Source organism: Daphnia magna, linkage group LG2, assembly GCF_020631705.1.
Source record: "Daphnia magna isolate NIES linkage group LG2, ASM2063170v1.1, whole genome shotgun sequence".
Classification (NCBI taxonomy): Eukaryota; Metazoa; Arthropoda; class Branchiopoda; order Diplostraca; family Daphniidae; genus Daphnia; species Daphnia magna.
This window is the reverse complement of record NC_059183.1, coordinates 13,720,210-13,742,622: the sequence shown is the minus strand read 5'-3', so window position 1 is coordinate 13,742,622 and position 22,413 is coordinate 13,720,210. Positions and strand designations below refer to the sequence as shown.

The 22,413-nt window shown below is 41.2% G+C and overlaps 6 protein-coding genes across 14 annotated transcripts; 3 read left to right on the top strand and 3 right to left on the bottom strand.

The window, feature by feature from the left end:
• Window positions 1-10: 10 nt before the first annotated feature.
• Window positions 11-3,150, top strand: LOC116916649 (run domain Beclin-1-interacting and cysteine-rich domain-containing protein). Of its 2 annotated transcripts, none has more exons than XM_032921933.2 (11): window positions 11-549; window positions 624-711; window positions 772-898; window positions 963-1,104; window positions 1,182-1,328; window positions 1,396-1,799; window positions 1,864-2,024; window positions 2,084-2,266; window positions 2,325-2,507; window positions 2,570-2,723; window positions 2,786-3,150. In XM_032921933.2, exons 1-11 carry the CDS (start codon window positions 183-185, stop codon window positions 2,981-2,983), a joined length of 2,154 nt encoding a protein of 717 aa, XP_032777824.2. In that variant the 5' UTR covers window positions 11-182; the 3' UTR covers window positions 2,984-3,150. The 2 variants fall into 2 exon arrangements, with proteins under 2 accessions (XP_032777824.2, XP_032777826.2); XM_032921935.2 differs by having other exon boundaries at window positions 339-562.
• LOC116916706 (PPP2R1A-PPP2R2A-interacting phosphatase regulator 1) lies at window positions 3,063-5,904 on the bottom strand. Its single transcript, XM_045169835.1, has 9 exons — window positions 5,422-5,904; window positions 5,275-5,359; window positions 5,068-5,214; window positions 4,866-4,999; window positions 4,695-4,802; window positions 4,421-4,600; window positions 4,219-4,345; window positions 3,811-4,156; window positions 3,063-3,750 (listed from the first exon to the last, which is right to left on the bottom strand). Exons 1-9 carry the CDS (start codon window positions 5,565-5,567, stop codon window positions 3,638-3,640), a joined length of 1,386 nt encoding a protein of 461 aa, XP_045025770.1. The 5' UTR covers window positions 5,568-5,904; the 3' UTR covers window positions 3,063-3,637.
• On the top strand, window positions 5,902-16,210 carry LOC116916629 (FYVE, RhoGEF and PH domain-containing protein 4). Of its 8 annotated transcripts, none has more exons than XM_045169828.1 (14): window positions 5,902-6,023; window positions 6,861-6,958; window positions 7,967-8,066; window positions 8,142-8,212; window positions 9,664-9,751; window positions 10,001-10,680; window positions 13,012-13,576; window positions 13,634-13,951; window positions 14,021-14,159; window positions 14,239-14,444; window positions 14,533-14,988; window positions 15,053-15,241; window positions 15,324-15,700; window positions 15,769-16,210. In XM_045169828.1, the coding sequence occupies exons 5-14, from the start codon at window positions 9,680-9,682 to the stop codon at window positions 15,821-15,823; spliced, it is 3,057 nt and encodes a 1,018-aa protein (XP_045025763.1). In that variant the 5' UTR covers window positions 5,902-6,023; window positions 6,861-6,958; window positions 7,967-8,066; window positions 8,142-8,212; window positions 9,664-9,679; the 3' UTR covers window positions 15,824-16,210. The 8 variants fall into 8 exon arrangements, with proteins under 8 accessions (XP_045025763.1, XP_032777791.2, XP_032777794.2 ...); XM_032921900.2 differs by lacking the exon at window positions 5,902-6,023 and adding an exon at window positions 6,270-6,399; XM_032921903.2 differs by lacking the exons at window positions 5,902-6,023; window positions 6,861-6,958; window positions 9,664-9,751 and having other exon boundaries at window positions 7,418-8,066.
• Window positions 15,903-18,513, bottom strand: LOC116916688 (GRIP1-associated protein 1). Its single transcript, XM_032922001.2, has 8 exons — window positions 18,275-18,513; window positions 18,012-18,208; window positions 17,683-17,949; window positions 17,442-17,619; window positions 17,007-17,380; window positions 16,697-16,943; window positions 16,469-16,638; window positions 15,903-16,404 (listed from the first exon to the last, which is right to left on the bottom strand). Exons 1-8 carry the CDS (start codon window positions 18,381-18,383, stop codon window positions 16,276-16,278), a joined length of 1,671 nt encoding a protein of 556 aa, XP_032777892.2. The 5' UTR covers window positions 18,384-18,513; the 3' UTR covers window positions 15,903-16,275.
• Window positions 18,514-18,756: 243 nt separating this feature from the next.
• LOC116916785 (PHD finger protein 23) lies at window positions 18,757-20,447 on the top strand. Its single transcript, XM_032922138.2, has 5 exons — window positions 18,757-18,968; window positions 19,102-19,142; window positions 19,260-19,367; window positions 19,430-19,547; window positions 19,607-20,447. Exons 1-5 carry the CDS (start codon window positions 18,947-18,949, stop codon window positions 19,810-19,812), a joined length of 495 nt encoding a protein of 164 aa, XP_032778029.1. The 5' UTR covers window positions 18,757-18,946; the 3' UTR covers window positions 19,813-20,447.
• Window positions 20,448-20,700: 253 nt separating this feature from the next.
• LOC116916777 (60S ribosomal protein L15) lies at window positions 20,701-22,285 on the bottom strand. Its single transcript, XM_032922125.2, has 5 exons — window positions 22,137-22,285; window positions 21,610-21,802; window positions 21,299-21,435; window positions 21,133-21,243; window positions 20,701-20,969 (listed from the first exon to the last, which is right to left on the bottom strand). Exons 2-5 carry the CDS (start codon window positions 21,779-21,781, stop codon window positions 20,775-20,777), a joined length of 615 nt encoding a protein of 204 aa, XP_032778016.1. The 5' UTR covers window positions 21,782-21,802; window positions 22,137-22,285; the 3' UTR covers window positions 20,701-20,774.
• Between the last annotated feature and the right edge of the window lie 128 nt (window positions 22,286-22,413).

Genomic DNA, 22,413 nt, shown 5'->3' with positions numbered 1-22,413 from the left:
TTCCAGAAAACAACAAATTGCGTTTGCAGACGCCATAATAAAAAAAAGGGAATACTCCCACTTGAGTCACTGCAAATGAATAAAATCCGGAACTGGGCATACATTACATTTTTATCGGAAAAAGTCTTAGATTAGCTAGTTTGACAGACGATGGACTCAAGAATCTCCGGAAGTTGAGCAACATGACTATGATCGAGAGAGAAAACGAGAACATCTCGGCAGTGAACAACGGATGCATACCAAAAGTTGCCCTAGTTCCAGTTAAAGCTGAAATCTCTGCAACAAATTCGTTTTTAGACGAAGCTAGCGGTTCTCGTCCAGATGAATCTTCTGGTTCAGTTCTTAGTGAAATTAAGATGGCTGAAAAAAATTCTTCTGACCCCCAACCCAACCTTGCTACTGCTGAACCAGTAAAGGCACCTGCAACTCATCATCGGCCAAAACATGTAAGATCTTTTTCAGACTGCACTGGTCTGAGTTCTGCTACTTATGAGCGCCAGCAGGCTCCATCTTTCACGCAACTTAGGAATACCTGTGAAAAGACGACAGGTAACTACCACAAGTAAATTTTCGATGAGTCCATTCTAGCATAGATGTATGAAATTGTTTATTTTATTTAAAAGATGGTTTGAGCAGCTCATCTAGACCTCGCTTCTTGGAAGATGGTGGAAGTAGTATTGTTGTGGCTGCTGGAGGTCATGAATATCCAAAGTAAGTAAGTTAAAATATTATACTCTAGAACACTCAGTATGTCTTTTTAACAATTTTTAGGAGACAAAGAGGCCAATCCTTAGTGGATTATTTGATGTCTAATCAGTCAAAAAAAATTGGCCCTGAACTTGATAGAGAAAATGCACATTTTAGTGTTTCTGAAGCAATGATTGCTGCAATTGAAGAAGTAATACAAATAAAGCATAATAATAACAGTACATAGTATCTCATTATATTTATTAATTTCTTAGACAAAATTCTACAGGTGGACAGATAGTAAAGAAGATGAAGAAGATGATCAATTAATCAAAAGTGATCTCAACGACGAGAGTGACGAGGAAATTCGGCAAATGAAATTTGAATTGCAATCAGCATTTAGTGATAAACATTTTGGTAATTTTTAATCAATCTGAAGCTGGCTGGCTACTTTACTCTTAATTCCCAATTTCATGTTTGTTTTTTTCCTTCAGTTTCCAATGCACCCACAGACTGCAGCATGTCACCGGAATCAAGTGTTTCGGCGACAACCCCTCCATTCTCGCCTTCAAGTTCCCTAGCATCAGCAATATTGTTTGCAGATTTTAAAAAGAATGATGCTATGGAACGTGTTGATTCCGGTATTTTTTATCTAAATGTAATAATTGACTGCTTCAGGTGAAAGGATTTTTTTTTGTTTTATTGCAGGTATATCATTTACGTCCTTTTGCTCAGCAATTGAGAAAGAAAGACGAAGATCTCGAAAATTAGCTCGTTTAAGACGTGTTCATTCACGATTGGTATCTCGAATGAATTTGGGTTTTCATTCCAAAAATACATCCGATGCGACCACCGTAATACCGAGCGCCCCTATTGCCGTCAAACAACATCGAATAAGTGGTGACTCGACTAGCCGGCGAGCGTTGTTTACCCCGTCACCTCCATCACCAGTCTCTTCTTCTACACCCTCAACCTCTTTGGGAATTCTTAACGAATCAACCGTTTCTGCCGAAAACATTGCACTTAATCTTCTGGGTCACTTCAGTCAACTTCGGCTACCAAACGAGTCGGATATGGAATGGCTAGTGTCGGAGAAGGATGCTCCCCAACACGTAATAATTGGCTAATCGCATTTGTACAATCTTTGCGCACTGCTGACCATATCAATCCATGTAGCTGTTGCCAATGCCTCAAAGTTGGCCCATCAATCCTGACGATCCATTCATGCAGTTGAAAGAAAACGAGATTGATGAGGGGCAGATGACAAACCTTCGAGGAAATAGTGAATGGGCACCGCCACGTCCTCAAATCGTTTTTGCTGTATATACGTCACCCAAGTAAGTTAGACGTCAAATCTTTTTTGTTGCTCGGTGGTATTCATATAAATGTTTAACAGTCTCAAGGTTGTCATGGCCAAACAGAATTATCGCTGTGCGGGGTGTGGCATGAGAGTTGAGCCCGAGCACAGTCATAACTTCCGTTATTGCCACTACTTGGGACGTTATTTCTGCACAGCTTGTCATTCGAACAAAACCTTTGTTGTGCCGAGTCGGATTTTCAAGAAATGGGATTTTAGAAAGTGAACTAATGTATTTCTTTTTTTCCAGACATAGTATAAATAATTTTTTTCTTTGCAGATATCCTGTATCCAACTTTTCCTATGATTTGCTAGAACGTATGTGGTTTGATTCCCTCTTTCGTTTGGGTTACATCAATCCGCTGCTGTACAGGCGATGCCGACAGCTGAACAAAGTGCTTGAATTACGTTTGCAGCTTATAAATGTTGCAGAATTCCTACGCATTTGCCGGTTTGGCGCCGAGTATGTTAAAATTATTTCTCTTTCTCCTATTATCGTATAATTTTTAAATATCTGTATTCTAGTGTCTGGGAAGAATTCCGGAAACAAGCGGTGGATTGGCTCGAGGACCCTGAAATATATTCATTGTATGATCTGACCAGGGTAAATTCTGGTGAACTATTCCAGATTTTGCGCCAAATCGTTTCAAATGGAATGAAGCACATCATCCATTGCGAGGTATTATCGCATTATTTTCTGCCTAGAGTGTGATCGTCTAATCTTTTCAATCCGTATTCTAGTTATGCAAAGCACGTGGATTTCTCTGTGAAAAATGCCATTCGTCCGAAGTGATCTTCCCTTTTCAAGTGGACACTGTGATCCGCTGTAATCAGTGTGGTAGCTGCTTTCACCGACCGTGTTGGAGCACCCCGGAATCCTGTCCCCGGTGTCAAAGGATTGCGCGGCGGTCACAAGTGAATAAATCCCCACCGACCTAAAACAAATTCCTTTCCTCTTTTCTGTCTTAAACTATTCTTCTCGTGCATAGTAATAATTGTAGTGTAAAAAAATTAAATATTAACATTGAGATTTATATTTTCGGTTGGGGCAGACTGTGTTGATCTACCAACATGCCAATTCCAAACAGGAAACACTTCAAATTTCATTAGCATCTTAATCGTGCTTTCATTTATTACTACATTTTTGTTTTCTGTTTCTAAGGTGTCATGGCAACGAGCGAAAACAACTCGAAGAGTAAAAAAGTCGCGGAACAAACGGCTTACTATTCTGCAACAAAGTGAAAAAAAGGAGAAAGAAAACAAATCGGTCACTCGATCATTGCATATATCAAGCAACATATGTAAGCGAGAAAGTGACGGAATATGTAAGGTAATAGGCAGGGGGTTGGCAACACGTAACTTGGAACTCATGTATGAAAAAAACAAGGCTGTGCGACGTACAACGTGGGCACACATTTTCTCTTACTTTCAGGTTATCATTGGACGTCTAAACTGCGTCGGATGCCCCTACAAAATATCCCGTGATTGTTGACTAAAAAAAAAGCGTAAGAAGAAGGCGAATGAGGGCAAGGGGGCATTGTCTTTGAAGGGGAATAAAGACGATTTGACAGGGTTTCCTGCCGAAAATACGGATTAAACGGAGGGATCCATAGGAGAGTGACTAGAGTCGACGCTCATTGAATGTTCCTGTGACGAAACCATGACTGGTTCTTCCATATTTTCATCCATGGTGGCATAATCCGCACCTGCAAAATAACTCTTTGAATCTCCCATTCAGATAAATAGGCAAAAAGAAGAAAAAATACCACTAGCATCCAGCTCCTTGGAAGCTTGTTCGCGAATTCTGTTGGTTGAAAAATCGTGATGATTATTGGCTAAAGATTCTTCGCTATCGCCCGTACAGCAATCCATAGCTCCAGGCGATGGCGGAATTGGAACAAAAAGCCTGGAGAAATCTTTCCGTTCTTTGCTTGTAGAACTAATCTTGTATTCGCCATCAGGGTCTTCGATCGTGTTGGTGGCAGCTAAGGGTGAAGGAACGACACACGACGTCCGATCACGAGAGCGGCTACCACTACTCTCACCTCCACCGCCAGTGCTGCCACGTCGTCCACCGGGACTGTTGGCTGGGCTATCAACCACTTTACACACCTTTTAAAATATGCGCGTGCTAATATTAGACATGAAACATAATCGTTGGACTGTTGGTATACCTGAAGAGGTGATGGGTTAGAACCTGAATCTGACGGACTGGCTGAAGAAGATTGCGAATCTGGTGTAGGGATCACACTACTACGACTAACAATGGGAACTCTCCCAGAGATTTCACCATTTTCTGCACTATTAAACAAAGCACATATTAATAATAATATTAATAATCAAAACGCTAGTCAACAAAAAGAAACCTAGTTTTACCTTGAAGAATGGGTGACTAAAAGAGGACCTCCAACGCTAGAAACATTTGCTGCTGGCGAAAAATGTTGGTACTTTTTGTTAGGGGTCCAAGCCGAATCTCCTCGGTCCTCCAAATCACATTTCCGCTTTACCGGTCCAAAAGAACTGGCACGAATAGCTATTGGCGAGAGACTCCGTCGACTGCATGACGGTAATTATAAAAGAAAATGGGATAGACGATTGCAATCTTGGAAGGCAATAAAAAAAATACAACTTCTTATTTGGTACGTTTTACCTGGTATAAAACGTTTTTCTTGTAGGACTTGGGCTGGGAGTCGGCGAGAATGACGAGTTTCGTACAGGAATTTGCATAGATGGGGAAAAACACTGTCGACCGCTAACCCTAAAAATTCATCCTTTTGTACTTTCACTTAAATTTGCTAAGATAGGTCTGAAAATGTTTTACCTGGTCGGTGAAGGATAAGGAGACGAGACAAAGGTTGACAACCCATTAGGTAATGTTACGTGAATTGGCTCCGTACAAGCGGACGAAGGCCTCCGTTGAGGCTCAGTTTTAATTTCCTTTGAATCGGTATCACTCTAAAATTTGTGGCTTGGCCATTAACTATGTTTTTCTGTTAGCATGGTTGTAAATCAAGAATTCTCACCAGAGATAGATCTTCCCATGAAGCTGAGATTTGTAAAGTGGATTGGAACTCCTTTTCACTGGCAACCTCTCGACCCACAGCATCGCAAGCTTCTTCCTTTTTCAATTGGCTAACTCTTGAGGGTGGGACTCTTGGACTTCCAGGAGTCTTGTATGTAAAAATATGTTTAGTAAAATTTCTCTATAACAAAAAAGTATATTCACCCACAGGGGAATGCAATGGACTAAAACTTGCACTAAATCTTCTGGTCCGTGGTTCAAATGTAGAACACAAAACAAATGTAGGTGATGTTCTGGGGAAAAGAGAATTATTTTTCATTAACTTTAAAGAGAAATAAAATAAAATATAGCAAACCTTGAATGTGAAGGGGCTGCACTGGCTAATGAAGCCGTAGCTGAGGAGGTGGCTACGGCACCAGCCTCTGTTTCACATTCGCTAATCATTGGGGCACTACAGCATCTTTTTAAAACAGGATGTGGTATAGGTGGATCCACATCCATTGATGAGTCAACAGAATGTTTTGTAGAATTGTATAAGGAACGAAACAAAAGAAGCTACAAAGACTGTTTTTGCGTCATTTAGTCGAGGTCAAAGGCATCCGGATCATCACGGAATATGACATCTGCTTATCACTCCAGATTTGGCATGATTTGTGTCAGTTCACATACACCCAGAATGTCCGGAATGGAAATATAAACACTTGTTGCCTTAAGCTCAACAGTTTTCAAACGAAATATAAGTGGACGATGATAACAAAATAGCAAATATTGAAAGCAAAAAGAAGTAAACTACTTAAAGCCGAAATAAAGAGATTCGAGTACAAGCGGGACGAAAAAGCCACTTTTGTCTTCTGCAAGCAGATTTCTGGCTTCCCCTGTGTAGCTCGTAGCGGAGTCTCTTCTCGCGCGGCGCCAATCCAACAACGTACGAATTGATTGTCCTTGTAGGTCTTCAAGGTTAGTTTATATTTAGTTGGTAGAAGTCAAATACTTCATATCATATTCTTAGAGACCAACTGGAAAATCGTGTGTTTGTTCTGTTAGTTATCCTTGTTTGACGGGCCAACTAGAACTAACTAATGGAAATCGTGACACTAGTGCTGTATAGAATGGGAATGGTGTTAAATTGTAGTAAAAACGTTTTTATAGCTTTCACACTGTTATCTTAAAATTGCTATAACCAATCTACTCTTATTTTCCTTGAAACTAAAATTAGGGTGGAATTCAGTTGGATCTAGCTCATGTGTTCCAATCGTGTGTTTCATGGCTTTGCATTTCATCGTTTAAATACAAATTGTTCCCGCAAAATAAAAAAAAAGGGAACCCACAGACAGTAAGTCTTTTAGAATTTTTGTTATAGAAGAAACGAGCCAAAAGAAACACGTTATAATACGCTAAACACGAATGCAATACCGGTCGTCCTCGGGTCGTATCAAATGTCAGGAGTGTAAAAAAACTGAACAACCTTAATTCTGGGGGTTAGGGTTCGACGTCTGGAATGCTTTGTCATGAAATAGGAGGGGTCTAATTTCCATCCATTTTTATTTTCTACTGTTGTCAGACAACCTTTTGTTATCGTGTCAACAACGGAAGAATGATGTAAATATTTATGAAAATAGACTTGATTTGTTTGTCATGTATGTCTTGAATCCATGATTTTACAATGGCATCAAGCCGTTATCGGCATCCATCAATCATTCCATCCATTAAGCAGCATTAAGTCATTAACGTAGATCTACACGATGTGGTCGAGGATATGGCAACAGTGGTAATGATTTTTTTGTTTCCATTCAGCCATCAGGATCAGTACTCGCCAGTCGCGTCAAACGTAAATAAGTTTACATCTATCTGTTCCCGTAACACACAGTGCTTGCTTGTGAAATTGAAAACTGGTAAGTTATCTCTATTACTGCTTTATTAAAACTTTAATTAAATATGTGCTAATTTCGGCTACATAGGGTAAAAAAAATGAAAAATCGTGATCAGAGTATAAAGATACGACTTGTGGCTGGTTGGTTTGTTACTTTCATTGTCAGAAAATCATGTCGGTATTTGGATGCAGCGATGTAAACGTGTATTAAGCATTCCTTGTTTGAACTAAGACAGCAGTGGTTTCTATCATTATAAGTATAGCTCCTTTTTTTGTTTCTGCTAAGGGTAACTTAAAATCTCACTTTTGCCACTTGGAGAAATCTCTTTTGTGTCATAAATTTCCCATCATTACTGAAATTGACCATCCATTTTGAAAATCAAAGTGTAATAGGACTAACAATTATGTTTTAGTATGGGCAGGTATGTTTGCATAGATGCCAACTATGCCAAGTTCCCATTTTCAAACAGACACCTAAATGTAAGCCTTTTTTGGCTTCCATTGTCGTTGTCTGATGATGATTCAAAAAGTAAATTTGTCATATTTCTTCTCGAGTAAAATTATTTGATTCATTGCCGAAATAAAACTTTGTTTTAGCTTTAGCCAGATAAAATTTTCAAATTTCGAGATACTCAAGCCCGCCAAGGCAACATTTTTAAGTGTCTGCTACTGCTCCGGCGGTGCCAAACACAGATATTGAACGTTCCCACTTCTGAAGTTCTGAAATATAATTGTGTACTTTATTTGCCAATGCCACAAAGGGCCAACTTTATTTTCACTTTTGGCCCAGTTAATCTCCACTTTTTTATTATTCTCAGCATTGGTATTTTAGTATCACTACGTTAAAGATAAATGTAAAGCTGGAATGTCAGTGAAGAAAGAGAGGTGGTCTACACTAAAAGCAACTAATTTGTCCGCCATCGTTACCTCATAAAAAAGCTGATGACAGCAAGTGAAAAATAAATTTAAAAGGAAAATTTTTTTCTGTTATTTACACACAAAAAAATAAACAACGATCTTGTTTTTTCAGCTAGGTTTGTTTATACACAATCAGCGCCATCTTGAGAAATCCGTTTTAAAAGTCGCATTGCTTTCAGTCATATCCGAGAGAGAGGAACTCACACCCTAAGGTAAGCCAATATTTGTGTTTCTCTTTTTCTACCGTAAATATTCTTTTTAAAATGTTTTTATTTCTAATTAACCAGGACACTTACATTACCTTCAAGCCGACTGCAGATTCACGATCATTTAAACCACTCGGCAACATAGAACACAGGTAGATTTTTGAATCATTTTAGCTAGACCGTTAAAATGCATTATCGCATTGTTATGACCAAGATCAAAGTCGTTCGTTCAGATATGAAAAAATCAAACGACATCGCACCAAATTGTTGATTAGACAAGTAAAACCTTTCGTTGTGTACCGGGCTGGTGGGTGGTCTCGGGTTAGGGTTACGTGAACAAAATCTCCGCCTTTTTCCCCTCTTCGCGTTAGTCCCGCTGGTTCCTGCGCGCTTGATTCCGTTCCCCCTTTTTTTTTTTTGCTCTCGTCATAGTCGTCGCTCCCGTTCCAGAAAGTCTGGTTCCGCCGTCCTGGCCGGTTATTATTGCTGGCTTGCGTCAAAAATAGCGAAAGGAACATCGTGACGAGGGTGAGCTTTCCCACGTTGCGAAACCGGCCAGCTCATCCGGGTCGATTAAATTTCTTGGAAATGGAGAATTGTGAAACCGGTTGACTAGGAAACCATTTTTTTCCGAGATTCACCTATGCGACAGTGTGTACTGGTGTTCCATTCAGGCTCAAACAAACAACGCCCTTCAGTGTAACACTGGGCCGCAACGCCGCCGTGACTGCGATTCGAGTTCCTCCTTATCGATTTCCGGACATCCACCCATCCTAGTGCTCCAGTCGGCGTTCAGATAACGTGTGGATTGTGGCAACGTTTGACTGGAATACCCAGAAAAGTTTTGGTGTGCCAATAAGTAAGTCAAAACCCAGTAATGTCGTTTGGCGTTTCATTGCGGACGTCCATTTCGTTTTCCTCCATCTTTCTAGTGTTAGCGGTTTATCGATCAAGTCTAAACGCGTGTACCCAAATTAGGCACCAAGCTGCTCGTGTCAAATTGACAATAAACAGCGATCACCTCGTTCTTATCATCTGTTTTGTACCGCAGCCAGCCAAAGGGTGCATTTTTATTTTCTTCCATTCTTCAAATTCCGTTTCATTGCCATGGCAACCCCTTTGAAGAGAAGCCGGTTGTTGGATTATTAAATTAGGAAGCGCCGTGCGTGTGTCTGTGTGTGCCACCAGAAAAGATCTAATTCGTATTAGCCATTAAGGCTTCAGTTATTTATTCAAAAGCCGCAAGAAAAATTGTTCACTTTTTCGATGCAGACCTTCTATTTCATTTATTGATGATGGCCAACAGTCCAGCAGCCGTTTGAATTGTCCAAGTGTTACACCGGGATTAAAAAGAAAGTAGTTTTGGCACGGTCTGCGTTCGAATCCAATAGACGTTGAGGTTACAAGATCAAGATCGCATAGTGCTGTGAGCCTTTATCGATCTGGCAAAACGGACGGGTTTTTTTTTTTTTTATGAAAGAGGAGTGGGGGTGAGGCCGTCAGCCTCACCTGATGTAAAGACACGCGCACAGCATTTGTACCTTTATAACGATTTTTCGCTTCTTTTTAGTTTGAAACATTTTGTTTTCTTTCGTTTTATAAGGTTGTTGAGTTGACACATGGAAGATGTAGATCAACCTGTTCGCCTACTTCGGTTCTTCAAATGCGATGAAATCTCAACATGCCAGACGGTTAGACTTGTGTTGAAAAAATGGACCAAGTCCGTCTGTGATCTGCTTGTTGACTGGGAATGAAAAAATAAAAGGTCCTTTTAATCGGCTGGACCATAACATTGCATTATTGATTTAACATTTTATTTATGTGAATGTCTCGCATTTCTGTGAATTGTGTCGCAAATTTTCACGCACGATGGCACTAGTATCGTAATTTATTTTATTTTTTTCCTTTATCTTATTTCTTTCCTTGTTGGTATCGTGTAGGCGTCGCCTTGTGTACCGGACATTTGCGGCGATGGAGTCCATTGGAGGGGAGTGAATTACGGCGGACAGGGCTGCTGGTCTCTTGCACTAAAGAAAAAACGATTCGTACGCCGTAGCTGCGCCATTTTGCGTCAACCATCCCTCTTGACCTCTGCGTGTCAACCAGAGAGCCATGTGATTGCGTCGAAGACGTCCCGTGACGTCAAAATGGATCGTCAAAAACTTCGTCAGCAGCAGCTGAATTGCCGTAGTTTGGATGGCGATCCGATCGGACTTTCTGGTGGAGCCGAAGAGTCTGTAATCACTCCACCCAAGGATTTTCAAGATCATCTGGCAGACAGCTGCAGCATAACGTCCAGCATAAGTGATGGAGTAGGTCTGACGGTGGTCGTTTCCGGTGGCGATACGACGGAGACGATACTTGAGCCGCCGGCCATGTTTCGACCGCCAGCAATTCGACTCAGACCCAAGACGGAACTGTTTTGGACGACGGAGCGACCGGTTTGGCCGCCTCTCCTTCCGGCTTTGAATGAGTCGACAAGCCAAGTTTTTAATGAAGAATTGGAACGGCTTAAATCACACTCACTTTTTCTTCGCTTCCCGTTGGACGGCGCCGCCCGCGTCCATTATCGATCATCTAAAAGCGTCGTCGTCCAATCGTCCACCGTCAATCAATACAGGTAAAGTTTATATATATTTTTTTCGTACATCTGGGGTGTTTCACATACACACACACGCACACAAAAAGTCCTGGTGGAGTGTTTTCCCACCCACCGTTATCGTGGCGAAATTCCATCATCCGCTTTACGATTTTTAGAAAAAATGAATTTCTTGGGAATGCAGCGAAAGAATTTTTCAACAAAAAGGATTAAAAAGAAAAAAAAAAACACATTACCTCTTCTACTTTAGGATAGGGTGATCTATATATATACCCACACTACATTTCTTTTTGGGAGAAATGGGGATCGATATCGGGGTCTTTGACCGACTGAACCGCTTCTGCAAAAAGGGCCAAGAAGTAGCGGTGCATCTAACACGGAAAGGTGTTTAGTTCTTTTGTTGTCCTTTGTCGTTTTTTTTTTTTCAATGGGACAGTACAGCCGACCATAGTGGTGCCAGGTTTTTCCAGATGTCCAATGGTACTTTTTTTCAACAAATCAATATTGTAATAAAAACAAAGAAAATCGAAAGTGCGCCGCCATCAAGCCAAAACAAAAAAAAACGCAATAAAATACCCCGGCAAAGGTAAGTGTGTACTTGTATATAGTCTATTCCACCTCCCCCCGCTAGCCAATCGTTCTTTTATACGATTTTATACGTACATTTATGGTGAGGGGAGGGAGGTTTTGTGGGTGGAAAGTCACGTGATGTTTCTATTGGATTGAGAGAGAGGGAGAGAATGAAAGGCTGGATTCTCCAAAAAGCAAGAAGGAATCTGTCAATGGGACGCTTCCCCCTCTTCTTCGTCTTGTGCTTCTTTTTTATGTATTTTCTTCTTGAAAAGACCTCCCTCTTTCTCTCTTAGCTATTTCCGTTTCTTTACCAAATCCCCCCCCCTTTCTACCCTAACCCTCCTTATATATACTACTATATATTGTATGTTCTTCTTTGCTCTTCTTTTCGTCAAGCTCTCTCTCTCTTTCCCCTTCATTCTATCCCCCTACACCGACGCCGTCGATCCATCCAAGCCCCTACTACTAATACCCCTCCGCCAGTTGCTGTTCCAGCCTCCCAGCCGAGCGGTAGCTATTCAACACCGTCTCCTCGTTCACACAGCTTTCCCTAAAAGTTTCTCATTCGGTTTATATTCAGAAAAAAAAAAGATGGTGCGTGCCAATCGTTAATTTTGTCTTAAGGAATGTGTAAATTTGTTCGAACATGATGACGGGTTCTGTCAAATGGACTAATACCGGTTGGTGGCCATGGTTAACCTGCCTCTCGTCTCAATCGCAGCGCATCTTTATTCGTCGCATGTGAGTTTCAAATCGATTTTTTCTCATCCTCCTCTCTTTCTACGCCCTCTTCGTGCTGCTTCTCAACGTATGTAACACAGGCGTAAAAAGCCCCCAAATGAAAATCAAAGGCTCCCGGCTGTAATGTTTGGTGGTTGATCAGCCCGTCCAGACAGGAATTTTTGTACATTCTTTCAGTTTTGTTTTTTACGGCTCCCCTCCGTCTCACCCCTTGGTCGAAACGGAGAGAGAGAGAGCGGTTACAGTACCCGCTGTGCACAGCACCCTACCGATATTGACCGGCGTATTTCTGTGTGTGTGTGTGTAGTTACAACAGACAAAAGCAATATGCCGTGGTAATGGTAAGTCAATTAAGGAACTCTCCCCTCCTACAACACCATCACTCATCAGATCGATGTGTCGAAATCAGAGGTGCGTGACCCGCCATGGAACACATAGCTGTTCTTTTTATAATATCCGGATTGTATTGGCGTTGAGCTGTAGGTGTAGATTTACAATTCATTCAGCTAATCCACTGCGTTGCCAAGGATAAGAACAAAACAAATGGAAAGCAGCACCTCTGGGATTTTTGTACGAAGGTTCACGTAACGAATCGAGCGCTTCGTTCTAATCTAGAAAAAGAAACACATAGTTTCCAACAGCTTGCATGTCGTTAGGTTGACACTTATTTTCCCTTTTTTTTTCTTTTTTCTTGCCATTCTTCGGTCAGAGAGAGAGCAACGGGTGTTCCAGAAATACTCCAGCATCTCCGGCGCCCACACTTCTAGTCTTTAAGGGGTGTGAAAGAGAGGGACAAGTAAAGAAGAGAGTAAAAAAGCTCAAGAAGGTGTTATCTCCCCTCCGCTTTCTTCCCCTACTTTCTTTCCTTTCTCTAGTTGTAATATATGGTTGCAGACGACGCCAGCGGAATTCCGGAGACGGAACTTACCGAGGATGAGAACATATTCAACTGCGCATTGTCTGTTATCAAATAAGGGGGAAAACAAAAATTAGTTTTTATATGCGCGATATTAACATTCCGGAAATTGTTTTTGACAGGGTCCGAACGGAAGAGACTACCGAGGCCAATTACCCATCCGACGAACTCTATGATGCTGTGTCGGAAACGGAAAGTGAGGAAGAAGATGATGAAACCAGTAAAGGAGAACCTACCGCCAATAGAAGAGCTCACGGTAGTCATCGGGTATCAGCTGCCCGACTCTCCTCATCTTCGGGATTGTCTTCCTCGCAAGCGACGACAACATCGTCCACAACTTCGGATGCCGACAGCGGAATCGACGGTGTCAGTCCTCGTGTTTCTGCAACGGCTTTCGGTGAAGCGACGCTTAGTCCGTCGCAGAGCATTTTGTACATTGACAGCATCAGTGCTCGAAACAGTGTCGTGCACGATATCCCTGCGGAAGAGCAGCAAACAGATGATTCCGTCAACCACCCTGAAGAGTCTTCCAGACATCCGTCTGACGAAGGATCGTTTAACGAGCCGAGGGCTAGTATCCTAGTCGGAGGAGAAGGAGATCCGCGTCGGGATCGGGCGCATCGCGTCGCCCTAGAGCTTTTACAAACTGAACGGACTTATGTTGACGTTTTACACTTGCTTGACCAGGTATATTGATTAATTTATGTTCTAAAGAACCAATGAAAATCTTAATGGTTTGTGAAGGTGTTCCAGTTCCGGATCGACCAGGAAAACCGAGCGCATGGAATGTTTGCCCAGGATTTGATTCCGCAAATGTTTTCCAACATCAAATCACTGTTTAAATTGCATCATGACTTTTTCCTGCCACGACTTGAAGAACGTCTTAGAGATTGGGAAGAACAGGAGCAAGAAGAACGACGTATCGGCGACATCATGACCAGTTTTGCTCCATTTCTCAAAATGTATGCGGAATACGTTCGCAATTTCGACCACGCAACGAATCTAATCAGCAGCATGAGCTTAAAATCGCCACGTTTTCTTGCCATCGTTGATGAAATCCAGGTACTACATTGTCTGGAATCGCATAATTATAGAGAAAACTAATGGAAACGGTATTTTTGAAACACGTAGCAATTGCCTCAGTGTGGCCATTTGAGTCTTCAGCATCACATGCTGACACCAATCCAACGGGTTCCTCGCTACGAAATGTTATTACGTGATTATCTGAGGAGGCTGCCTGAAAATTCGGCTGATCGAGCGGAAACCGAGAGTAATAAAAACACAAAAAGCGCATTCTGGGATAACGATGTGACACTCCCCCCAAAAAAAAACAATTATTGTTTACGCAGAAGCGCTCCATTTGGTGTCGACAGCGGCTAATCACGCCAACGAAGCTATGAAGAAGATTGACCAGTTTAAACAGCTGTTAGAGATTCAGGAGAGTTTAGGAGGTGCCGTTGATCTCGTCTCGCCCACCCGCGAACTGGTGAAAGAGGGCAAAATCGTCAAAATATCGGCCAGGAGCGGAGACCACCAAGAACGTTATCTCTTTCTGGTACGCTCTTTTATTTCCCATATATTTTTGTTTGTGTGGTAGCAGCAGCATAAAATTTTAATGTTCTTTTACACCCATTGATGTTCAGTTTACCGATTTGCTGTTGCTGTGCTCGCCACGTCTCATTCCTAATCGGGTCATTGGCGGAGCGGGGCTACCACCGTACCGTGTTCGTGCCCGTTTTACCGTGTCCAATGTGGAGGTGTTGGAAGGTGACAACCTGGAAACTGCCAATACTTTTTACTTGCGCGAGGGAGCCAAAACAGTGGAACTGTATACGGGTACTCAGGAAGAGAAGGAGGCTTGGATTGACGCCCTCTATGCTGCCATGACTGAATTGACTCGTCGTAAATCGTCGCTGCGGATCTCACCCATGCAGTCACAACAAGTCAGACCACCCTGTTTAGACACGGACATTAGTGATTTACAGTTGGGGAAGGCGGCCCCGACGTTAATTCGTATGGATGCGGTTACAAGATGTTTCCACTGCCAGGGACAGTTTTCCGTCATGAAGCGCAAACATCACTGCTACTCTTGCGGAAGGGTAATTTGCGGAAAACAAAGTTTTGTTTTTATTCTCAGTCAGTTGCATTGTTCTAATTTCATAGGTGGCCTGCAATCGGTGTTCCAATCATAAACTTCCTCTGCCGTATGATGGCACCAAATCGTGGAGGGTCTGTGACCCCTGTCATGAAGTCTTGATTTCGCCTGGACGTCGAGAGACGGCCTATATTTCACCTGCTACTACACCCGAGTTGGCTCCTTCACCTCCCAGTCTACGGTCAAGTCTCTTAGAGGTTGATATCCTTTTGTTTCTCAAATAGTTATTGAATGCGAATTGTTCAAGTTCTAACTAAATATCCGCAATTGCCATTACAGGTGGACGTGGAGACACCCTCCGTTCTGAGCGGATATCTGAGTCTCAAGACTCGTGGCAAAACGTGGCAGAGGCGCTGGTTCGCCCTGCGTTCGGATTTTGTGCTTTATTCGTATCGGAGCCATCAGGGCGAAAGCCGTGCTATGACAGCCACACCAGTTCCAGGATTCGCCGTCAGCCTGGTTAGCGGTTCAAGTAGTTTGCTGGCCGACGGAGCCAGTCCTAGTCACCTGCAAACCGTTCTTGATCAGGCTAGCAAACTGGCAACTTCTAACGGCGACGGAGGAGGGATGATTTCAGAACGTGACAGATCTTTTAAAATGGCTCATGTCCACAAGAGCTACCAGTTCCAGTCATCGACTCGACAAGAAGCTGAAAAGTAATTCTAATCTTGGAAGTTAACTGCAATTGTGTGTAATGGAACTAACTGATATAATTTTTGATCAGGTGGGTCCAGTTCCTACAAATGGCTGCTAAAGCTGATTTGCCATCTCCAACATGACGCCGTAATGAAAGCGACGCAAAATACCAAAGATATTGTACATATCCTTCGATTTAAAAGAAAAGGTATTAATCAAGCATTGTTTTTGTAAAGCCTTGTATGTAGGATTTGTTTATTGTAGCTTTCTTTTGTTTCAACATGCAACATCTGCTGTACATAATTTTTTGTCTTGGATTGCACACAAACTTACACCCCTCTATACGCTTCCGAAATGTTGTAATAATCGATTTTCTTAGACGAGAAAGATATGGGATGCTTGTTCATTTTTTTTTTTATGAATCCCAATTTTTATATTATATAACGAACCACAATTTCCTTCGCCGCTTGATGTCGAACATCGTTGTTAAACCGCATTTTTCGCAATAATAAAAAGTTTTGTAAAAGAAATTATTTTTCAGAAACACAAGTTTCAGTCAGATCTCTACCGCCGTTTGGCAGCCATGGTTTTTAAGTCAAGCCGAATTCATGACAGCAGCTTCAATGTGGTTAGAAGGCAAACGGTGGACGACTGGAGAAGTATTGCTCGACCCAACAATCTGGCTAAGACGGACAATTTCCTGAGAGAGTCGTTCAATATCCTCCTGTAATCAAAACCTATCTTGTATAGCACTCCCAGAAAGCAATTTTACTTATTGATCAGAATACCTGAAGATGCATATTCTTAGTTAAGGTTTCTTCGAGCATACGACGAAGTCGACGCTGCTGAACATCGGTTTCTCCTTCCGCATCTCCACCAATCTGGCGGATGAGGCTAACCATTCGACGGACGCTGAGTTTTTCGCTACCGGGACTCAACAACATAGAGCTGGAACTCTCTAAACCGGTAATTCTACAATAGAAAATGTACACCAATACAACAGACTAGCATGATACCTGGTTTCGCTGGACTAGCTCGACCTTCCATGCAATAATGCTGAATCAATTTGCCTCGTTTAACCATTTCGTCAGCCATTGCCGCATTGGCTTCTTCCAAATGTAAAACTCGTTCCTCCAATCTCCATTTCTCTTGCTGCATCGTTGCCAAACGATTGACCAATCGTGAATTTTCGCTCGCCAAGTCTGGGGCTTGTTCTCCTTCTGATCGAGAACCATTCTTCTCCGAACCACTACTAGGTGAATCCTGGCAAGCGTCATATGGATTTTAAAAACGGACATAAAAAGGATTCACCTATATTCATTTTACCGTTGGTGGAAAGGGAGAGGACGGAGTGGCTGAGGCATTTCCTTCGTTTTGCCCGCTCATCAAGCTCCAAGAGGAAACTGAGCAGTTGTCATGGTCGATCGACGCGTCAGCTTTAGGCAGCGAGTTGGGCGCATCACTGGCAACGTCACGAAGACGCTCCTGAAGCTTGTCGGCTCTACGACGTTCGCCTCGCAATTGCCTTCTTAAATCTGCCGTGACAGATAAAATTCTTCGTTCAGAGATGCGAACATCTTCCTGTGCATCTTGAGCTTCTTGGCGAGCTCGTGCTGCCTCGTCTTCAAATTCTGCTCTTTGGGCGGCCGCCAGTTCAACCTGAATTTCGTACTGCTTCACCTCCTCTGCATGAAGGGTTTCTGTGACATGATTTGAAGAAATAAATACATGCACATCGATGATTCGAGAATACGATCTTACTTTGCGTATCTATTTCTAAGCGATGTGCTTCATGTAGTTGAGATATTTCTTGTTGACAGGAATGTTTTAACTCATCAATGTGATCTTTAAGTTGATTAATTTCGTTGCATAGAGTATTCTTTTCTATGCTACTATTTTCTAACTGTTCCGACAATGGTCCAACTTTCTCTGCTTCTATCTGTAAATAAAGATATGTTTGGTTTTCACTTAATAACTACAATATTGAGTTATGTTACAGTACTTGTAAGAGTGATATTTCTTTCTTTAAACACATCACTTGAGCATCAAAATTTGACCTCATTTCATTCAAGGTGGCAGTCAGGTCTGTCATTTGATTGACTTTCTCACAGAACTGTTCACTAAGCAGCTCAAAACGCTGTTTTTCTTCAGATAGTAGCTTCTCATAAAGCTCTGTAGATAAATCACATTGGCTATATGCATCAGCCAGTTCACGCCCCCCTTGCTGGGATTTCACAACAGCTTCAAGCTTTTCATTGGCTGCAACAAGCTGTTTAAAATACCAAATTTTGAAAACAAATTCCATCCAGTAGAATAGAAATTTTTACTGACATTAGCAAGTTCTTGAAGAAGTGCCTGATTTTGCTCTCTGAACTGTTCTTCTTGAGATATGAGCTTATTCTGCAAAGAATCATTTTCTGCAAATAACATTTCAACATCTTTTGCTTTTCTGCTTTTATCCAAAGCACGTTGGGCTTTCTGATATTCTTTCTCCAAACTATCAAGTTTTAAAACAGTGTTTTTTGCCTCTGAAAAATAATAGAAGTATAGAATGTAACGATAAACAAAAGGGGCAATAAAGAACGCTGACAAACCATTCTTGTATCGATTTGATTCTTCCATCAGAGTATAGTTTGCTGTCCGAAGATCCAGTAGTTGTGTTTGAATACGATGAAATTCTTCATGTGAAATGGCCGAGGACATTTTCAAGTTTGGTTTTGACAAGTTTTAAACTGAAGTTTACCAAAATGAAAAAAAAAAACAACAGAACAACAAAAAGTGCAACGAAGAAATTGCGACAGATCAGCTGCTGGTACTGGTATAGAATACAAACAATTAGGGCTGGAGTTGTCAGCTGTTTTCAAAGGATTTGTATTGAACGTTATTAGGTTGCATTCCTATTTATAAAAATTTATATTGTAATTTTTATTAGTGATGTTGAATGTTTTGTTTCCGCTAAGCCGCCTATGATTTCAAAAACAAAATAATCTGAGTTGTGGATGTCCCGTACTCCCGTTCGGCTTCGGGCCGAATAGACAGCAAATTGGCAACGTTTTCCATTCCCCTCATTTTTTTCTCTCTCTCTCTCTGAGAGTGAGCTCCACTCTAAAGAAATAGAGTTATTTGACTACTATAAGTTGCTATGCCTGGCTTGCTCGAGCAGTCGCTTTGGCCATTTTTTGAACGAGATTCTAGTTGATTTGTGTCGTTTCTGGCTCTGTGTGGTTGATCCTATAGTTATATTAGAAGATTTATAATTGATAAAAATGGCTGATACGTTATTTAAAGGTAAACCTTCGATCCCCCGATCTGAATCGAGATGGCCGTTTTGCACAGTTGACACTAAATATGTCGACGTAGAAGCCACTGTGTTTAAAGACTGTCGTTAATGATATTCTTCTTCTATTTATTTTACATGTAGCTCCAAGAACAAGGAAATCTCCGCGACAAGATGACTATGAGGTAAAAACTGGCAATCAGAAGTTGCATTGTGTTGTTGAGAAGCTTAGAATGAGTTTCTACTCTTAGCAACAAAAGAAACTAATGTGTTCATTGTCTTTTCTTCTTTTACCATAACAGCCTCCTCCATCATCACATTCAGGGAAAAGACCTAGAACTTCAGAAGATTTCCTCCTTTTCTGCAAGTTCATTTTAGAGCATGAAAACTATGAAATGCTAAAACATGAGGTACTGTGACACATCTTGTACAAGTTGAAAAATTTCTTCAAAACATTCTTGTTGAATAATAGGAATTGAGATCTAAAGCAAGTAGCCCAATTGGGAGCACTGGTTCTGAAAGCACCAAGTCAGAAACTCCCTCATCCAACAGTGGTGAAGAGAGAAAAGTGTCTTCAGACAGTGACTCTGGTAGGTGCAAGTTGTGTAAAGCTTTTGGAAGGCACATATCAATTTTTTTGTCAACATAGATGATGGTGACATTGACGATGGTTACAATACTGTGACGTGTTACTGTGGTAAACCCTTTGCTGGCCGGCCAATGATTGAATGCAGTCACTGCTTGACATGGATTCACCTCTCTTGTGCCAGGATCCGAAGGACCAATATCCCTGATGAATTCATCTGCGCCAAGTGCCGAGAGAAGGGAGTCACCCAATTGACTAATCAGTCCTAACCCTTTCTTTCAATTTTGATAGTGTATCTTTCAAGTCTTACTCTCCATGGGAAATTGGTTGTTCCCAGACATTTGCCCTCCTCCCTTTTCGGTAAAGTAAAGTCCCAAACTTCTTGAATTGTTTGTGCAATTCTCCACCTGAGCATTTGGCGAATTTCACATTCACTTCAGCTATTCATATAGAAAAACGGATATATTCATTGTTTCCCATACATGTAAAACATTTTGATGATTGATCGTTTTGAATTACCCCTTTATTAAAAAAAAAAACAAAAACAAATCAAATGAAATGAGTGTGAAATTCATCCCAGCGTGCCCGCACAAGACAAGAACCCATTGTCCAATTCTCTTTAAAAAAGACTGTTTTATGGTTCCGGTTTTTCTTAACTTCCACAGCTATTTTGGCGAGATGGCATTGGGTTCTTATCTTCAACTTTCTTGTTTGGTTCTCATGCCCCCGCCCCCAGCCGCATAACTAAATTTGACTAAATGGCGCTGTCCATATTGTACAAAGTTCCACCCCGTCATCTCATGTACGTTTTCCACTGAAGTGGTATAACCTTTTGTTTTTGAAGTTTTTTTTTTTTTTTTCAACAAATATTGGTGGAAAAGAAACTAGCCTTTTTTTTCGTTGATTTTGTGAGCCAGTCTAATTTTTTTGCAGAGCTTTTTGGACTTAATCTTTATGGAAAATTTGAAACGAAAGACAATGCGTAATAATTTTTATAATTGGTTTCGTCCAGTGGCGGTTGAAAACGTGTATTTTTGTTATCAATAAGAGAGTTAAAAAAAATTGTTTGTTAATTACTTAATAATCTTTCATTATCATTTTCCTATTAGAATTTTATGCTGTTTGCAACCGTTCTGCAGTAATGATTTGGCAAGTGATTTCGAGCTGATCAAGTAGATGTATTGAACAAGCGTACAACTCGAGCAAGATACAACCAAGATTTGGGATCGATTTAACGTTTGCGGAGAAGAGAGAGAGTGTTGCGCCTCTTCCAGGTAGCCCGCCTTGATCCACCATTTGTTTGGCAAAATCCGTGTCCCTTTCCAAGACCCCGAGATTTCTTGGATGCTGACGTCAAACCGCGGAGCTCGCGATGCTTGTGTACAGGGTTGACGATCCATTGTGTCTTGGGATTGCGACGAACGGCCTAAGAGAAAGGTACGTGTTAATTGTAATTCTACTACAACTTAAATTGAATTGAACGATTTAATCATCAGACATCCAAGGAAGAATACTTATCATCTTTTTCACCATTCAAAGTGAGTATCATCATTATAAAAAGGGTGAAGAAAATATGGAAATAACCGTACCTTGTGGGCAGTGTCAACGAGGATAACTTCGTAGAATTTAAAAGTGGAATCCTGTCCAACCCAATATGAGTTGAGAACACGTAGCCCACCACAACGACGGCCAACACGTTCCTGTTTCAAAACTGAGTTAAGGTATTGTTGTTTATTATTTAGAATTCATGTATACCTCAGCAATCGCTTGGAGGTTGCGAGTAGGTTTCAAGTGATTGACACCATGACCCTTGGGTTTACCATACGTGCAACCCTTAGGAACTGGGCGCTTGCGACCACCACGACGTACTCGGACACGGTAGATAACAAAACCTATAAGCGTTTGAAACGTTTTAATATGTTTAAGAACTAACAGTTTACACTATGAATCTATCACTTGTCAGGTCTTGATTTGTTCATTCCTTTTTTACCAGCACTTAAGTGTGGGGCATTAATTTTCTTAAAATAAATGTATGAAAGTAACCATGGAAGAAGATGGAATCTTACCTTGCGTAGCACGGTACCCCATGCGACGAGCCTTGTCAGGCCTGGTTGGCCTGGGTGCGCGATGCACACGGTGAAGCTGGCGGTATTGCCAACACCTCATACGGAGCAAAAATCGCATAACATCGCTCTGCTTCTTGCGGTACAACTCTTGCATATACTTGTATGCACCCATCTTGATCTAGAAGAAAACAACCTAAAGTTTGAAAAGTAAAGAAGTGAAATTAGTTACATATTTAAAACAGAGAACCAAAAACAAGTAAAATTAGACTAAAACTACTTCTACTGCTAAATATCAAAGAATTGGTAAAAATGGTCGTCGTTAAGTCTTATTTGACAATCGAGTCGTGGATGGCCGGTCCCACTACAGCAAACAAGGGTATTTTTTTTACAGCACTCAACAATAAACCAAAATACAAAACCAAGTTAAAATTTTGGTTTGTATGTACTAAATATTGTAGTAACATTAATTGGAATAGAACTTAACAAACAACTAGGATGGAGTTTGATGAAAAAAACAGATTGCTCACCGTGGCAGCTCCACAATTGTCCTAGTCCTAAGCAAAGATGTCCAATGAGAAAGAGAATCAGGAATAACGGACGACGTTGCCACCTTAACTCAAGTTTCTGACGAAAATGCCAGATTTACACAATTCGGCTTCAAAAATAAAAAAAAGTCTTAAAAACAACATCTGGTTTGGACGTTTGGTTGATTGGTTCCTTCGGTCAATATAAATGGCCCTGTTTTTACCACAACTGATTTTAATGATCTTACAATCTATTAATGTTTTATTATAAATCATGTGT

Coding starts and splice junctions, on each gene's coding strand:
- LOC116916777 (XM_032922125.2), bottom strand. CDS start 21,781: ATGGGTGCATACAAGTATATGCAAGAGTTGTACCGCAAGAAGCAGAGC. Junction 21,244..21,298: donor ACCTCCAAGCGATTGCTGAG/GTATACATGAAT, acceptor GTTTTGAAACAG/GAACGTGTTGGCCGTCGTTG. Junction 20,970..21,132: donor TCGTTGACACTGCCCACAAG/GTACGGTTATTT, acceptor CCTTTCTCTTAG/GCCGTTCGTCGCAATCCCAA.
- LOC116916785 (XM_032922138.2), top strand. CDS start 18,947: ATGGCTGATACGTTATTTAAAG. Junction 18,969..19,101: donor GGCTGATACGTTATTTAAAG/GTAAACCTTCGA, acceptor TTTTACATGTAG/CTCCAAGAACAAGGAAATCT. Junction 19,368..19,429: donor ATGAAATGCTAAAACATGAG/GTACTGTGACAC, acceptor GTTGAATAATAG/GAATTGAGATCTAAAGCAAG.
- LOC116916629 (XM_045169828.1), top strand. CDS start 9,680: ATGGAAGATGTAGATCAACCTGTTCGCCTACTTCGGTTCTTCAAATGC. Junction 10,681..13,011: donor TCCACCGTCAATCAATACAG/GTAAAGTTTATA, acceptor TGTTTTTGACAG/GGTCCGAACGGAAGAGACTA. Junction 13,577..13,633: donor TTTTACACTTGCTTGACCAG/GTATATTGATTA, acceptor TGGTTTGTGAAG/GTGTTCCAGTTCCGGATCGA.
- LOC116916706 (XM_045169835.1), bottom strand. CDS start 5,567: ATGGATGTGGATCCACCTATACCACATCCTGTTTTAAAAAGATGCTGT. Junction 5,215..5,274: donor TTAGTCCATTGCATTCCCCT/GTGGGTGAATAT, acceptor TTTACATACAAG/ACTCCTGGAAGTCCAAGAGT. Junction 4,346..4,420: donor TTAGTCACCCATTCTTCAAG/GTAAAACTAGGT, acceptor TTTGTTTAATAG/TGCAGAAAATGGTGAAATCT.
- LOC116916649 (XM_032921933.2), top strand. CDS start 183: ATGACTATGATCGAGAGAGAAAACGAGAACATCTCGGCAGTGAACAAC. Junction 1,105..1,181: donor ATTTAGTGATAAACATTTTG/GTAATTTTTAAT, acceptor TTTTTCCTTCAG/TTTCCAATGCACCCACAGAC. Junction 1,800..1,863: donor AGAAGGATGCTCCCCAACAC/GTAATAATTGGC, acceptor CAATCCATGTAG/CTGTTGCCAATGCCTCAAAG.
- LOC116916688 (XM_032922001.2), bottom strand. CDS start 18,383: ATGTCCTCGGCCATTTCACATGAAGAATTTCATCGTATTCAAACACAA. Junction 17,381..17,441: donor CTTAGAAATAGATACGCAAA/GTAAGATCGTAT, acceptor ATCATGTCACAG/AAACCCTTCATGCAGAGGAG. Junction 16,944..17,006: donor CCTCTCCCTTTCCACCAACG/GTAAAATGAATA, acceptor GACGCTTGCCAG/GATTCACCTAGTAGTGGTTC.